This window comes from Mesocricetus auratus, unplaced genomic scaffold (genome assembly GCF_017639785.1).
Source record: "Mesocricetus auratus isolate SY011 unplaced genomic scaffold, BCM_Maur_2.0 Super-Scaffold_100008, whole genome shotgun sequence".
NCBI classification, from domain to species: domain Eukaryota; kingdom Metazoa; phylum Chordata; class Mammalia; order Rodentia; family Cricetidae; genus Mesocricetus; species Mesocricetus auratus.
In genome coordinates, this window is record NW_024429192.1 from 70,629,289 (window position 1) to 70,646,590 (window position 17,302).

The window sequence follows — 17,302 nt, forward strand, 5'->3', positions numbered from 1 at the left end:
CTTCCTGTTGGCTTGCCTTTCTGTTTCTTTTCTGTCTCACAAGTGTGTGTGTGTGTGTGTGTGTGAGAGAGAGAGAGAGAGAGAGAGAGAGAGAGAGAGAGAGAGAGAGAGAGAGAGAGAGAGAGAGAGAATGTGTGAGCATGTGAGGAACTACAGAGGCAAGCATCATCAACAGACTATAAGTGACGGAAGGAAGACAGAATCTCAGGCACTGAAGATACGATAGAAGAATTAGTAACATCAGTCAAAGAAAATGTTCCACCTAAAAAAGATTCCTGTCACAAAACTTCCAGGAAATCTTGGACACAGTGAAAAGACAAAATCTAAGAATAACAGGAATAGAAGAAGGAGATGAATCCCAGCTCAAAGGCCCAGAAAGTGTTTTCAACAAAACCATAGAAGAAAATTTTCCTATCATAAAGAATGAGATGCCTTGCAGAAGCTTCTCAGTTTCTGGAGGCCCATTTATTGTCGATCTCAGTGTCTGTGCTACTGGTGTTAGTTCAGGAAGCTCCTGTACCATTTCCTTCAAGGGTACCCTTCTCTTCTAAGAGATTCAGTGTGACTGGATTGATGTTGAGGTCTTTCATCCATCTGGACTAAAGTTTTGTGCATGGCGATAGACATGGATCTATCGGGATTTAACTACATGCCAGCATCCAGTTATGCCAGCACCATTTGTTGAAGATGCTTTCTTTTTTCCATTGTATAATTTTAGCTTCTTTGTCAAAAACCAAGTGTTCATACATGTATGGGTTAATATCAGGGTTTTCAATTCAATTCCATTGGTCTACCTGTCTATTTTAGGGCCAAAACCAGGATGTTTTCAGGACTATAGCTCTGTAATACAGCTTGAAGTCAGGGATGGTGATGCCTTCTGATGTTGACTTGTTGAACAAGGTTGTTTTGGCAATCCTGGGTTTTTGTTTTTCCATATAAAGTTGAGAATTGTTCTTTAAAGGTCTGTGACAAATTGTGCTGGGATTTTAATGGGGATTGCATTGAATCTGTAGATTGCTTTTGGCAAGACTGTCATTTTACTATGTTGATCCTACCTATCCAAGAGCATGGGAGATCTTTCCATTTCCTGGTATCTTCTTTAACTTCTTTCTTTAAAGACTCAAAGTTCTTGTGATACAGGTCTTTCACTTGTTTGGTTAGTGTTACCCCAAGGTATTTTATGATGTTTGTGGCTATTGAAAAGGGTGATGTTTCTCTGATTTCTTTCTCAGCCCTTTTATTGTCTGTATATAGTAGGGCTACTGATTTTCTTGAGTTGATTTTGTATCCGCCACTTTGATGAAGGTGTTTACCAGCTATAGGAGTTCCCTGGTAGAGTTTTTTGGGTCACTTATGTAAACTATCATGTTATCTCCAAATAATGAAAGTCTGACCTCTTCTTTTTCAATTTGTATCCCCTTGATTTCCTTCTGTTGTCTTATTGCTCTGGCTAGAACTTCATGTACAATACTGAAGAGGTATGGAGAAGGTGGACAGCCTTGTCTTCGTCCTGATTTTAGAGAAATTTCCTTGAGTTCCAGTCTATTTAGTTTGATGTTGGCTGTTGGTTTGCTATATATAGCTTTTATTATGTTTAGGTATGTTCCTGTTATCCCGGATCTCTCCAAGACCTTTAACATGAAGGGGTGTTGGATTTTGTCAAAGGTTTTTTCAGCATCTAGTGAGATGATCATGTGGTATTTCTTTTTCAGTTTGTTTATATGGTGGATTACATTGATGGATTTTCATATGTTGAAGCATTTCTGCATCTGTGGGATGAAGTCTGCTTGATCATGGTGGATGATTCTTCTGATATCCAAAAGATGCACATTCATACAACAAGGACATTTGTTCCACTATGTTTACAGCAGCACTATTTGTAATAGCCCGAACCTGGAAGCAACCTAGAAGTCCCTCAACTGAAGAGTGGATAGAGAAAATGTGGTACATTTACACAATGGAGTACTATTCAGTGGAAAAAAAACAATGAAATGTTGAAATTTCCCGGCAAATGAACAGTACTAGAAGAAACCATCCTGAGTGAGGCAACCCAGTCACAAAAAGACAAACATGGTATATACTCACTCATATATGGATTTTAGGCATGGATCAGGGGAGCGCCAGCCTACAATCCCACCGCCAGAGACTCTGGGAAATAAGGAGGACCCTAAGAGCGATACGCATGGTAACCCAGAGAAGGTGGAATGAGGCAAGATGTCCTGAGTAGAATGGGATCATGGCAGGAAGGGGAGAGAGAGCCAGGAAAAAGAGAGGTGGAGAAGAGGAGGGAAGAGTAGGACATGGGGGAGCAGGAAGGTTGAGTTGGGGGAAGAACAGAGGAGAGCCAGAAGAAAGATAACAAAATAGAGGGAGCCATTGTAGGTTTGAGGAGAGATCTGGCACTAGTGAGATTTCCAGAGATCTACAAGGATGATACCAACTGGCAAACTAAGCAATAGTGAAGAAACTACCTTAAATGCCTCTCCCTGATGAGTTTGACACTACCTTATATGCCATCCTAGAACCTCCATTCTAGTGACATATGGAAGCAGAGGCAGATACCCACAGCTAAACACTGAACTGAACTCCTGGAACCCAGTGACAGAGAGGGAGGAATGATGAGCAAAGGGGTCAATAACAGCTGACCTGAACAAGAGGAAGCTCTTGGATCCCAGACTGATAGTTGAGAGGCCAGAATGGGACTGATCCACACGCCCTGATAGTTGGTGTTAATGAGGAGGCCTAGGCAACCTAGGGGGCTTTGGGTAGTAGATCAGTATTTATACCTGGCACACAAATGGACTTTGCATGCCCATCCTACAATGAGGGATGCTCTCTCAGCCTGGACACCTTGGGGAGGACCTAGGCCCTTCCTTGAACGAAATAAACTCTGGAGATTCCCCCATGGAGAGCCTCACTCTCCCTGGGGAATAGAATGAGGATGGGGGGCTTGGGGGTAGGGGAGGAGGGGAGAGAGATGGAGAGAAAGCTGGCATTGACATGTGAAGCAAGCTTGCTTCTAATTTAAATTAAAAGAAAGAATAAGATGAATATAAAGATACAAGAAGCATACAGAACACAAATAGACTGTACTAGAAAAGGAAGTTCCTGTGCCACAAACACTAAACATACAGAACAAAGAAAGAATAATAAGAAAGGTGTGGTAGCATATGCTTTTAATCCCAGCCCCCTCAGGAGGCAGAATCAAGCCAATCTCTGTGAGTTCAAGACTAGCCTGGTCTACAGAGGTAGTTCCAGGACAGCCAATAACCAATAACCTATCTCCAATAACCAAAACTAAAACAACTAAAAACAAACAAAAAAGCTGTAAAGGAAAAAGAGCAAATAACATATAAAGGCAGACGTATTACAATTATACCCCAGTTCTCAATGGAGACTCTAAAAGCCAGACAGGCCTAGAAAGATGTCCTAAAGATTTAAGAGACATAGAAAACAGAAGCAGTCATTAAAAAAATCTCTCAAACAAATGAAGCCCAGGGTCAGGCAGTTATAAAGCAGAATTATACCAGGCTTTCAAAGAAGAGCTAATACCAATACTCCTCAAATTATTCCACAAAACAGAAAGAACATTGCCAAATTCACTTTATGAGGCCATAGTCACCCTGATACCTAAACCACACAAAGACTCAACAAAGAGAGAATTAAAAACCAATTTCCTTATGAACATAGATGCAAAAATATTCAATAAAATACTTGCCAACCGAATCCAATACATCAAAAATATCATCCACTGGGGCTAGAGAGATGGCTCATCAGTTAAGAGCACTGGCTGCTCTACCAGAGTTCAATTCCTAGCAACCACATGGTGGCTCACAACTATCTATAATGAGATCTGGCACTCTCTTCTGGCCCGCAGGCATAAATGTAGATAGAATACTATATATAATAAATAAATAAATCTAAAAAAAAATGTCGTCCACCATGACCAAGTAGTTTTCATCCCAGAGACAAGGGAATGGTTAAATATATGAAAATCATTCATGTTAATCCAGCATATAAACAAACTGAAAGAAAAAATATAAACACATGATTATCTCAGATGCCAAAAATGCTTTTGACAAAACCCAACATCCCTCCATGAAGTTTTGGAGAGATTAAGGGTACAATGAACATACCAAAACATAATAAAAGTAATGAATAGCAAATTTATAGCCAACATCAAATTAAAGAGAGAAACTCAAAGCAATTCCTCTAAAAAAGGAACAAGACAAGGCTGTTCACTCTCTCCATATCTCTTCAATATAGTACTTGAAGGTCTAGCTAGAACAATAAGACAACTGAAGGAGAACAAAGGGATACGAATTGGAAAGGAAGAAGTCAACGTATCATTATTTGCAGATGACATGATAGTATACATAAGTGACCTCAAAAATTCTATCAGAGAACTCCTACAGCTGATAAACACCTTCAGCAAAGTGGCAGGACACAAAATACAAATGATAAAAAAAACGAGAAAAAAAAAAAAGAGAGAATCAACACCCTTCATGATAGCCACAAATATCTCGGGATAACTAACCAAGTGAAAGACTCATATGACAAAAACTTTAAGTCTTTAAAGAAGGAAATTGTAGAAGGTATCAGAAGATGGAAAGATTTCCCATGCTCATGGATCAGTGGGAGTAACAGTACAAATGGCCATCCTACCAAAGCAATCTACATATTCGATACAATCACCATCAAGATTTCAACACAATTCTTCACAGAACTTGAAAGGGCAATATTCAACTTCATATGGAAAAAGAAAAAACCCAGGATAGCCCAAACAGTCAAGTACAATTCATAGAACTATCCTGCCTGCAAGATGTGCTGGGACAAGGGCAGCATAGAACTTGGGGTAGTGGCCAGCCAGTGACTGGTTTAATCTGAGGCTCACACCACCAGAGGGACTTCATGCCCAACACTGCCAAGAACAGGAGGCTGGACAGCCTGGAGACCTAGGGTAAAACCAAACATAAATGGCCATTAAAAAAAAATCAATGAAATGATTCCTAATAACGTTCTACTATACTCATAGATAGATCAGTGCCTGGTCCAGTTGTCAGAGAGGATTCCTCCAGCAGCTGATGGGCGCAGATGCAGAGACCCACAGACAAACATTAGATAGAGAAAGCCCAGGTTGGAGGTCTCCATCGGGTCCCTTCCCTCAGAGTTCCCGGAACCCCATGGAAGAAAGAGAGGTGAAACTGACCGGGCGTTGGCACTCGGGAGGCAGAGGCAGGTGGATCTCTGTGAGTTCGAGGCCAGCCTTGTCTACAGAGCAAGTTCCAGGACAGCCTCCAAAACAATACAGAGAAACCATGTCTCAAAAAAAAAAAAAAAAAAAAAAAAAGAATGAGAGAGAGAGAGGGGAGAAACTGTGGGAGCTAGAGGGGTTGAAGACACCAAGGGGGCTCACACAGACTCAAGAGGCAATCTCAGAGTCTTCGTGGGTCGGTGCTAGGTCCTCTGCATACATATTATGGTTGCTGGACTAATGTTTTGTGGGGACTCCTGAGAGTGGAAATGGGGGGTGGTTTCTGACTCTCTGACTCTTTGCCTGCCTTTGGGGCCCTTCTCCCTCCTACCCGGATGCCTCACCCAGCCTTGATGTGAGGTTTTTGCCTGGTCTTATTATAAACTATTATGCCATGTTTGGTTGATGTACCTAGGAGGTCTGTTCTTTTCTGTAGGGAGATGTGGCCGGGGTTGTTCTGAGGGAAAATGACATGGGGGAAGGGGAGCTTCGGGTGGGATATATTATATGAGAAAGAATAAATAAAAATTTTTCTAAAGGTTCTACTTATGTAAAAAGCAACATCAGTAAAACAGGTTCTAAAGGTGCTGATACGGGAAATTAACAGATAACCAAAACAAAAGGGTAAAAGCAGGCTATGCAGGACTGCAGCAGGATTGAGGTGTTTAGGTTTTTTTGTTTTTGGTTTTTCAGGATGGTAGTCCTGGCCATCCTGGAGCTCACTCTGTAGATCAGACTGACCTCAAACTCAGAGATCCGCCTGCCTCTGCCTCCTAAGTGCTGAAATCAAAGGTGTGCGCTTCCACCTAGCTCTGGACTGCATTGTTTTTAAGGAAGAAGGAAAGATGATCCAGAAACCACAGATATGAAAAGGAAGACACCCCTTCCCAGACCCACCAACACAAGGGGAGGGAGGGAAGGAGAGAGGGAGAGAGAGGGAGAGAGAGAGAGAGAGAGAGAGAGAGAGAGAGAGAGAGAGAGAGAGAGAGAGAGAGAGAGAGAGAGAGAGAGAGAGAGAGAGAGAGAGAGAGAGAATTTGTCACTTTAAGCAGGGTCATGTTTTAGGAGTTAGGAATGAATAGAATGTTCTGTACCACACAAGGACTTCACTGACAATAAACCACAACATGATAGTGAGGGGGTTTAGGAGATGCTAACATCATTTAGAGAATTCATCTAAATAATTTCACATTACTACATACAACCATTCCATCTCCCTGAAGTAACTGTACTAGTAATTCTATTACAGAAGAAATATCACTGGGATTACATCTGAGACAGTAAAATTATGAGGAACTTTAAACATTTCTGTAACATTAAATTGCTGTATTTAATTATCAATAACATTTTATATGCACCAGTGCTTCAAGGCTAACACAGTACAGTGACAATACGACAGGAGGTAACAGGTCCAGTTAGTGAAACACAGCTAAAGCTACTTAATGACCAAGAGCAGACAGGTACTGAGCAAGTCATTAACAGTACAAACATTTCTGCAGCATGTTACAAAGTTAATCACTTCTCTTAAATTCATTAAATCTTAGGCATGCTCACCTAACTTCCACAAGGTCGTTGGGTTTATAGCTGGGATGAAGGAAAAACCAAACTTTCTTAACAAAGTGATTAATGCTGGGTTCTCTACGGGACCCTCGGACATACACCATCCACTTATGGGTTGACTGGTCATTTTCTTCTCTTTTATCTGGAGGTATATACCTGGAGAAGGAGGAGATAGATAAATTTCTTCCTTCAAAAGTCTGATCATCTGTGCTAATGAGATGGCTCAATGGAAGAAGGCACTTGTCACAAAATTCTGATGATCTGAATTTGATCCCAAGATCCCTTAAAAAGCTGTCCTGATCTCCATACATTTGCCATGATGTGTAACATCACACATTCACAAATGATGCACATATGCACACAGTAATAATAATGGTAATAATAATAAACTAGATAATAATAGTAAATAAACAATAAACTAAAAACAACCTTTAAGTTAATAGTTGGGGCTACAGTGATGACTCAGCAATTAAGTCATTGGCTGCTCTTCCAGAGGATCCAGGTTTGATTCCCAGCACCCAGAGTGGCTCACAGATGTCTGTTCTGAGCCCTCTTCTGACCTCTGTGGGCACCAGACACACATTCAGTAAACATACATACATGAAGGCAAAACACACATACACATTTTAAAAATAAAAATTCTTAACAACTACGACAATGAGGATTAAAACAAGATTAAAATCCCAGCAGTAAGTAACCGAAGTCACACCTGACCAGTCTCGGTCTTTACTTTATCCAAAGCCCTCCCCAGCCCCATATCTACTTAATTCCCTGATTATCAATCCCAAATTAAAAGGGACCAATTATACTTGTTTTATTTTTTGGTGGTTTTTTGGGGGGGGGGCAGGAAGGCTTGGCATCCCACTGACATTCCCATCCAGAGACAGACGTGAGCGAGTGCATCTATTCCATTCCTCGTTAGCTTCTGAACAAACCTCAGAGATCACTAAGGGATCTCTAGGCAGACTCTCAGGTATCCTCAATCAGAGTAAGGAGGTTCATGTTTTCTGTCTTGGGCTTGAATATGGCCAAATATGGATGACCTTACACCTTCAAATGCTCTCTCCAAAATACAGTTCCAGCACTAGGATCCAGCACAGAGAATTCAAACATCCAGTTTAAATTCACAAATGGGTCAGGTGAAGGAAGATCCAGAAATCTCTAAGAACACTACTATACTAACAGACAGACAAGCCACTGTTTAGTCACTGCAGTAGTGACAGATTGAGAAGGACCTGGCAGTGATCTGAACTGGCTAGATGTTAAGCACTGTCACACTGCAGTCTTCACCTTTTACACAAACTTGTGAGATGTAGGGACACTGTCCTGTAAAGTCTCCACTGCTGTCAGAGGACAAAGACAACCTCAGTGACAATAGGGAAGGAGGACTACCAAGTGAGGAGTCCTTTAAGATCAGACTCAGGCAGTTTCTGGAAACTTCACCAAGCATGAATACAAAAAATATATACTAAGGTTAAAAGCTATATGTAATGCTTTAAATATTTTTCTTTAAAGATTTATTTATTATGTATACAACATTCTGCCCCCATATATGCCTACACATCAGAAGAGGACACCAGATCTCTGCATGCGCCATGCAGGCGGTGGTGCACACCTTTAATCCCAGTACTCAGGAGTCAGAAGCAGGCAAAGACAGAACTCTTGAGTTGGAGTTCAGCCTGGTCTACAGAGTGAGTTCCAGGACAGCCAGGGTTACATGTCTTGAAAAGGAAAAAGGAAGAGTGGCATGTTTTGGATCTTGGCAAGGTGGTTCAGTGGGTAGGAGCACTTGCCACGCAGGACTGGTGACCTGAACTCCACCCTGGAACATACATAGAAGTCAACAGAGAGATCTGATGATACAGAGTCATCCATGGATCTCTGTGTGCACTTCCTGGCATATGCTCCCCCAGTGAGTGAATGAGTGAAGAACTCGGTCAATAAACGGGAGTAGAATGTTCTGAAATATTCTTGTATGTGCATGTCTTTAAAAATTTAAAGCATGGGCTGGAGAGATGGCTCAGTGGTTAAGAGCACTGCTCTTCCAGAGGACCTGAGTTCAATTCACCACATCCACATGGTGGCTCACAACCATTTGTAATGAAATCTGGTGCCCCATTCTAGCATGCAGGCAGAACACTGTATTTATAATAAATAAATAAATCTTAAAATAGAGAAAAAGTATTTATGCCAAAGTATTCATCAGGCAGCCTTGCTACCTGATGATAAACACCAGTGACTCTTACTATTTACAATTCAAATATCGTTGGCTTACCTTTCAGGGTCACAAAAATCTTGGTTTTTTTGGGGGGGGGGGTTGTTTTGTGTTGTTTTTGAGACAGGGTTTCTCTGTGGCTTTGGAGGCTGTCCTAGAACTCTCTTTGAAGACTAGCCTGGTCTCGAACTCAGAGAGATCTACCTGCCTCTGCCTCCTGAGTGCTGGAACCACTGCCCAGCCACAAAAATCTTAATACTGTTTTTCTGTTTGTTTGCTTGTTTAGTTCTGAGATGGGGTCTCACTATGTAGCCCAAACTAGCCTTGAACTCATAGTCTGAGCACTGGAATTTAGAGGGAAAAAAAAAATCACAAACGCTATCTGTCACACTTAAATCACTCAATGTTTAAACTTTATTATTGTGTATGCTTGTTTTGCCTGCATGTGTGTCTGCATGTTCCTTCAGGGGAAAGGAGAGGATGTTGTATCCCCTAGAGCTGGTTACAAACAGCTGTGAGTGGCCACAAGGGGCTGGGCACTGAGCCTAAGTCCTCTAGAAGAGCATTCAGTATTCTTAACCACTGACCCATCTCCTTAACCCTCCAACTCATTCCATTTCACTAAAGAAATAAGTGGGTTTTCAAAAAATAAAAAAATTTGGTTTCAATCTTTGGTGGGGACAATGACAGATAAATATGAAATGTTGAGATTATAAAAGTGGAACAAAATGTCTTGGGATGCTAGAGCAGAAGGCGTGGTGAAACCTTACTACTTCACTGGCTCTCAAATAACGGCAGTGCACACATTTTCCCCCAGCACTCCAGAGCCAGACACAAGCAAATCTTGAGAATTCTAGCACAGCCTGGTGTATATAGTGAGTTTTAGGTCATGAGATTCTGTTTCAAAAGGAAAACCAAATAAAATATAAAAACAATACCTTTACAAATTTCACAAGAAGCAACTGGGCATGGTGGTGTGAACATGAGCTATTCGGGAAGCTGGGTAGAAGACTGTGAGCCTGAAGCCAGTTTGGCAAAACAGCGAGACATCGGCTCAAAAATAATTAAGCAGAGGGTGAGACATGGTTTGTGGCTAAAAGCACAGGCTGCATTTCCAGAGAACCCAGGTTGGTTCCCAGCACCCACATGGAAGGTCCCAACTCTATGACCCCAGTCTTGGGGATCTGACACCTTTTTCTGGCCTCAGCAGGCAGCAGACACATATGTGGAACACATACACAAAGGCAACTCATACACATAAAATAAAAATAAGTAAAGCTACGTGTAGAAAGTATACTATCCTGTCTCTTAGTAACATTCAAAAGAAAACACCTTATTTATCATAACGTCATGGATACGGTCCAAGGCAGAAGAATATCACTACATGGGGAAACTGTAAGGTGGAAACTTCTCAGTTCTATTTCTGATTTTGCTAACTAAGGTTCAAGATTACCCTAAGAATGCCTCTTGACCATCATTTACTTTTAAAACAAGAGCCTGGAAAAAGTAATTCCCAAGCCTTCCTCCCACTGTGATACCATAAGTGGTAAAGGCAAAGTATTAATATTTAAGCGAGTTACTGACAAGAGACATCTCATGTATACTCACTTGGACACGTTGCCTACGACTATAGTTTTCTTTACAAAAAGCCGAGAAGTCTCATCCCCTGTGAGGTCAGCGTTCCGTAGTTCCCTTTTGTGGGAGCTGCTAACACTAGAAGTGTCCTGAAAGAAAGAGCAATCAACATTTGTAGCCATTAAAACAGCATTCAATAGGATATTGACACAACGAATCGCATGAATAAAGTAATTCAGAATGTTTCATCTTTTAGAAAATAGGGTCTTCCATAGCCCAGCAGGCCTGGGGCCCACTACGTAGCTCTCATTCTGGATTTTTGTCTGTTAAATTTACATTTTACTTCAAGAACGTCTTTGCTCACATAATTGTTTATTGGTCATGTGTGTGCATGGTGCCCATGGAAGCTACAAGAAGGTGTAATGATCCCTGGTAACTACAGTTATGATGGCTGTGAGCTGCCATGTGGATGCTAGGAACCAAACTCAGGTTCTCTGCAAAAGTAGCTAGTACTCTAAACCACTGAGCCATCTCTCCTGCCTGTTTTTCCTTCATTAAGAAAAGGAATGTACTTAGGCAGTGGTGGCGCATGCCTTTAATCCCAACACTTGGAAGGCAGAGGCAGGTGGATCTCTGTGAGTTCAAGATCAGCCTGGTCTTCAAGAGCTCGTTTCAGGACAGCCTCCAAAGCCACAGAGAAACCCTGTCTCAAAAATAAAAGAAAGAAAGAAAGAAAGAAAGAAAGAAAGAAAGAAAGAAAGAAAGAAAGAAAGAAAGAAAGAAAGAAAGAAAGAAAGAAAGAAAGGAAAGGGATGTAGTGAGTTAAGGGATATAGCTCAGTTGGCAGAATGCTTTTCTGGCTTGTACCAAGACTTGGGTTCTTTTTCCAGCACCATATAAACCAGGTATAGGGCACATGCCTATAATCCCAACACCTAAAAGGTGGAGGTAAGAGAAAGAATGCTGGCCCAACACAAGTAAATACAAATGTTAAGAATTCTGATTAGGAGGCCTGGGATGAATTTAGATAAGGCCTTTCTGTTTTACTTTTTTCAATGATGGACAAATGAATTTATAATAAAAACCATTTTTATGAAAAATAAATCAAACACTGATGATTCAATATACGGAAAACAACTAGAAGTTCTCTCTAGCACAGAAGTGGCGTCTGTGAAGTCTAACTTGACAGTGGTGCTATATATAAACACAAACACACACACACAAAAAAAAAACAGGGACAGAGTAGCTTCGATCTAGGCACTCGAACTCTCCTAGCTGGGCACACTGGCCCAGGCCTGTGACTCCAGCACTCGGAAGCAGAGTCGGGAAGATCACTTCAAGTTCTAGACCAGCTTGGTCTACATCATCAGTGCCTGGCCAACCAGGGCCTCATGGCAAATCCCTGTCAAGAACTGTGTATTTTGTTTTTTGTATGTCACACTGCACCAGCTACCACTTTCACCTTGAGCAAGATCACAGAACTCCAACCCTGAAGGGCTCTTTTCCATCTGTATGAATGACACCCAAGAGCTTTGCTGCCCTCTGGGAGTGCTATGCTCGAAAATCAGAATATCAAAATATACACATTCGCACCAGTTGTAATAACCACATAACACTCAGCTGGGCTTGATGCTTCACACCTATAAACCAGGGTTCTTCTGGTTTGAAACCAGCCCGCCTATAGCTCAAAATGCAAAAAAAAAAGGACTCAGTTTCTTAGTTAGGCCTATACAATGGTTCAATCCTGTAATTTCACCACTTTTGCCTCAAGTTTTAGAACAACCAGTCTGCCCCAGGCCAGGCTACAGAGACTCTATCTCAAAGGACCAAAGATTCATTTCTGGGGTGATATATTGTTTATGATCTAGTAAAGCCACTGAAGATCAGAAAACCAAAGCAACCAAGCCACCAGACAGTCCTTACCTCTACCAAGGCTGGAAGGGGGTTCCTATCCCCAACGTGGCTGTAGACTGCCCACTCTGAGACCCTGCTCCTATCTTATATACCTCTCTAGTGCTGGGGTTAAAGGCGTGAGCTCTGTTTCTCTTTAAGAGTGATTCACTCTCGTGTAGCCCTGGGTGGCCTTGAACTCACAGAGATCCATCTGTCTCTGTCTCCTGAATCCTGGGATTAAGGGATATGCCACCACTGCCCAGCTTCCATAGCTAACTATTGTGGCTGGCTTTGAATTCTGATCTTCAGTGGCTTTATTAGATCATAAATAGTATGTCACCGCACGTTTCTCTGCTGAAAAAAAAACAACCACCACCAAATCCATGTCCTAGAGTCCTGGGAAAGAATGAGAAATATGCCCACACTTAAGTGACATGACAGTGGGTCCTTCCTCCCCCACAGCCCAGCCTGCTCCCATTCAGCACTATACCCGGCCCGGATTCTGGCTGGATCTCTGCTCCATGGTGCTTGACAGTCTTTCCTCCACATCCATGTTGCTGTTATTGTCTTTGTCAGACAGGAAGTCATTGTGCTGAGATAGTGAGTCACTTTCAGAATGATTGGCAGATGGTGTTTCTGATCTCTGATTGGTAGGAGATGATGACCTAGAAGGTGATTCCAAAAATTTCTTGATAGCAGGGTGGTTAAAAGCCATCGTATCAAATGTCTTTAATCCCTAGAAAAATAAAAGAGGCAAACTTAATGAAATCCACCAAAACTGGTGAAAAATTGGAACTCCTGAAAACTCAGTTATGTTAAGATCATGTTAACAATTCTTCAAAAATTTCTCTGAAACCAGTTTGGAGAGACGGCTCAGTCCTTAAAGGCTAAGCTCACAACCACAGACAGACAGACAGACAAATAGTAGATAAATATTTTCCATATACATAAATACTTATAACAAGCCTTCATCAACTAAACAAAAACTAGAGTGACAAATAATTATCCAAAAATTCTAACACCAAAAGCCAGAACTGAGTCAGGTGTCACGGTAGCACACTTCAGTGAATTCCCCACTCAGGGGGCTGGGGCAGGAGAATCTGAAGTTCTGGACCACCCTGGGCTACACGGCAAGAAAATGTTTGAAAGATTAAAAGAAGGACTTTAATGTAGCTCAGCTGAAGTAGTCTAGCATGCACGGAGCCAATACCACATAAATGCAGTATGGTAGAACACATCTGTAATCCTGGCATCCAGGAGGTAGAAGCAAGATCAAGAGTTCAAGATATGCACCACTATCCCAGCAAGATTTAATTTAAAAAGTATGAGCAGGGCCATATTGGCACACACCTTTCACCACAGTGCTTGGGAGGCAGAGGCAGGCAGATCTCTGTGAGTTCAAGGCTAGCCTGGTCTACAGAGAGAGTTCCAGGGTAGCCAGAGCTGTTACACAAAGAAACCCTGTCCCAAAAAAACAAAAGAATAAGAAATAATTATAAAATTAAAAAAAAATTAATACACAGAGCCAGGTACTGTGGCTTATATCTACACAATCACAAGAACTTTGGAATCATCTCCTTGAGTTCAAGGTCAGACTGGTTTATATAGTGAGACTCTAGTTAAAAACAAAAAACAAAACAAAAAAAAAAAACCACAAAAGTATATAGTATAAAAAGCAACACCCTACACAAGTAAAAAACAATAGTATCAGAAGCTTTAAAATCAGCAACATATAATGTTTTCCCTCAGGCTAGTACAGAGGCCTATTGTCTATAAAATAGTATTATTGGCAGCTCTTCCAGAACTCATGTCAGGTAGCTCCCAACTCTAGCTCCAAGGAGAGAGATCAGAGGTATACCTCTGGCCTCCATTGACACCTGCACTCGCCAGCACATACCCAGACACGAACACACATAAATTCACAAAATAAAACAAATCTCTTAAAATCAAAACAACAAAAAACTCCTCTACTACTGGCTGGGCATGGTGACTCTACCTATAATCCCAGTATTTGGGAGGCAGGAGGATTGCAATTTCTAAGCCAGCATGAAACATATAGCAAGATTTCAATCCAACACACATGCACATGGGCATGCACACACGCACGCACCACACAGTTACACAGTGATTAACCAAAGCAAAAGCCCTGTATTGTTAAAAAAAAAAAAAAAAAACACTGGGAGACTAACGCTTTAAAATAATAAATAGAGCTCAGGAAGAGATAGCTCAGAGGTTAAAGGCACTGGCTGCTCTTCCAGAGGTCCTGAGTTCAACTCCCAGCAACCACATGATGGCTCACATCCATCTATGGGATCTGATGCCCTCTTCTGGCAGGCATACATGTAGACAAAACACTGTATACATAACAAATAAATAAATAAATCTTTTTAAAAAAAAGGAAAAAATAGAGCTGATTAATTCAGTAACAGGGCTTTTCAGAGCTGTAAATGCGTTCTCCAAATTTAAGATATTTTATTTGTATGAGTGTTTTGCCTGTATACATACTTATGCACCATGTGAATGCCTTGTGTCTGTACAGGACAAAAAAGGGTGTTGGATTCCCTAAAAGTAAAGTTATTGACAGTTGCAAGTCACTATGCAGATACTGGGAACTGAACCCAATAGGAACCAACTAAACCACCTATCCAGCCCAGCCCTTAGTAATTTTTAATCAGAACACCAGGAAATAAAAATCTATACATTTCTAGAATATCAAATACCAGACTCTAACTGCTAATGGTAAATCAACAAAACACTAACTAGTTTTTCAAGCCAAGTAGCTATCATGGTGAGTCAACACTAAGCTATTTAATCAACAACATCAGAATTTGTGCTGGACTGGATAATACAACTTTCACACATTCATACCCACCCAAAATGTGTGGCTTTATACAGAAATAGCCTAAGGAGCTAGGTAGGTATTGCTCAATTGTAGATTATATACCTATCATATGTGAGACTCTGGGGTCAATCACAGGCACAAGCATGCATGGAGAACAGGAAGGTTAAAAAGAAAGAGGTCTTTATAAATGTAAATCAATTTAAAATGAAGTCATACTAGACTGAAGTCAACTCTAACCAGGACTAATATCCCTAATGGAACCTTAGACATAGAAAAATCTAAGAAACACACTTAAGGAATAATACTTTGTTTGACCCAGTCACCCCTACTCCCAACAGGGTTTTTCTTTGTAGCCTTGGCTGTCCTGGAACTAACTCTGTAGACCAGGCTGGCCTCTGACTCAGGAATCCTCCTGCTCTGCCTCCTGAGTGCTGGGATTAAAGGCATGAGCCACTGCTGCCCAGTAGACATTTCTTTATCTTATTTATCTTCTATTTATACTTTAGGGTCCCCAATTTGTGTTTGTATTTGTACTCTCTGTGTGTGTGTGTGTGTGTGTGTGTTTCACTGGCATTCTGGGCTTAATAAACAGGGGCATGGGGGAAAAAGGAATAAGATGTTTTATAATTAGCATTGAAATGTTATACTTTTAAATGTTTTAGAAGAAAAAAACAAAATAACTTAAACTGATGAATCTACATGTTATATAAACATATTTATTTACCTTTTTCTTATACTGAAAACTATCATGAAGTAATTTGGGCCAGGTGGTGGTGGTGCATGACTTTACTCCCAGCGCTCAGGAGGCAGAGGCGGGCACATCTCTGAATTTGAGGCCAGCCTGGTCTATAAAGTGAGTTCCAAGACAGCCAGAGCTACACAGGGAAACCCTTTCTTCAAACAAACAAACAAACAGAGGAAAAGAAGTGGCATTTGGAAGGGCAAGGCATGCTGAGTAAGGCAAAGCATGGAAGGACGAGCTCCCTCGGGGACCCCAGCCTCACATAACACTAGCAATCAGCAGGGACAGGACTGGACCATGGTTAGCACCCTGTCTGATGATCTATGCGGCTCAGACAGGCGCACAGGCTTATTAAATAACAAAGGTCGATGTAAGAAAAGTCTCTACGACAGGGAATCCACAGGGGCCTGGCGACCCACCTGGAACATGAGGAACACTCACCTCAGAAACCTTCAGAAGACCGGCAGAAGCATAATAGTTTGCTACAATGCAGGCACGGAGCTTGTCCATCATCCTCCTGGCTTCAATTAGTCGCTAAAAGCAAGTGAGAGTTTAAATGTGGTTTAAATATGACAAATAATAACAACTTAAAAGCCACAGAATAAATGCAAACAACTGAAGCAAGAACGAAGCTTCTTGAATCATTTCAACAAGTAAATAACTATTTTCACCTAACTAAACTGACAAAGATAAGGCTTGAAGACACAGTTCAGTGACTGAGTGTTGGCGTGTATAAGTCCCGGGGTCTATGCTTCTATCCCATAGCACAGTGGGGGTGGGGGCAGTGTGTGTGCTTTCCTGAACAGTCTTAAAATATGATAAAGAAAACAAACAAAAACAGCGACACACAGTGTGTGCGTACTTATTAGCATATTCATTAAGAATAAAATGCTGAGAACAATAGCAAAAAGAATTATCTGAGAGATGGAAGTGCAAGTAGAACTTTTTATCTTTTCTCCAATTCCATTTATTTATTTGTTTCTTTGTTTTGAGAAGAAGACTCACGTATCCCAGGTTGGCTTCAAACTATATAGCCGAGGATGGCCATAGAGATCTGGTCCTCCTGTCTCTACCTCCCAGGTCCTGGGATTACAGGTGTGTACTCATCCCGCAGCTGGGTAATTTTCTGTTTTATTTTGAGACAGGGTCTCACCTATGTGGCTTTGGCTGTCCTGGAACTCACTATGGACAACAAGTTGTCCTACTATTCAGAGATCCAAC

At 41.3% G+C, this 17,302-nt stretch overlaps 1 protein-coding gene across 8 annotated transcripts in view; it reads right to left on the reverse strand.

Annotated features, from left to right (window-relative positions):
• Window positions 1-17,302, reverse strand: part of Yeats2 (YEATS domain containing 2) — a 98,162-nt gene that overhangs the window by 64,398 nt on the left and 16,462 nt on the right. For all 8 annotated transcript variants that reach the window (XM_040751101.1, XM_040751098.1, XM_040751100.1 and 5 more), the window contains 4 exons: window positions 16,523-16,615; window positions 12,988-13,233; window positions 10,638-10,753; window positions 6,809-6,970 (listed from right to left, as the gene is read on the reverse strand). In XM_040751101.1, coding sequence (XP_040607035.1) covers window positions 6,809-6,970; window positions 10,638-10,753; window positions 12,988-13,233; window positions 16,523-16,615 — 617 coding nt within the window. The remainder of the gene's footprint in view (window positions 1-6,808; window positions 6,971-10,637; window positions 10,754-12,987; window positions 13,234-16,522; window positions 16,616-17,302) is intronic.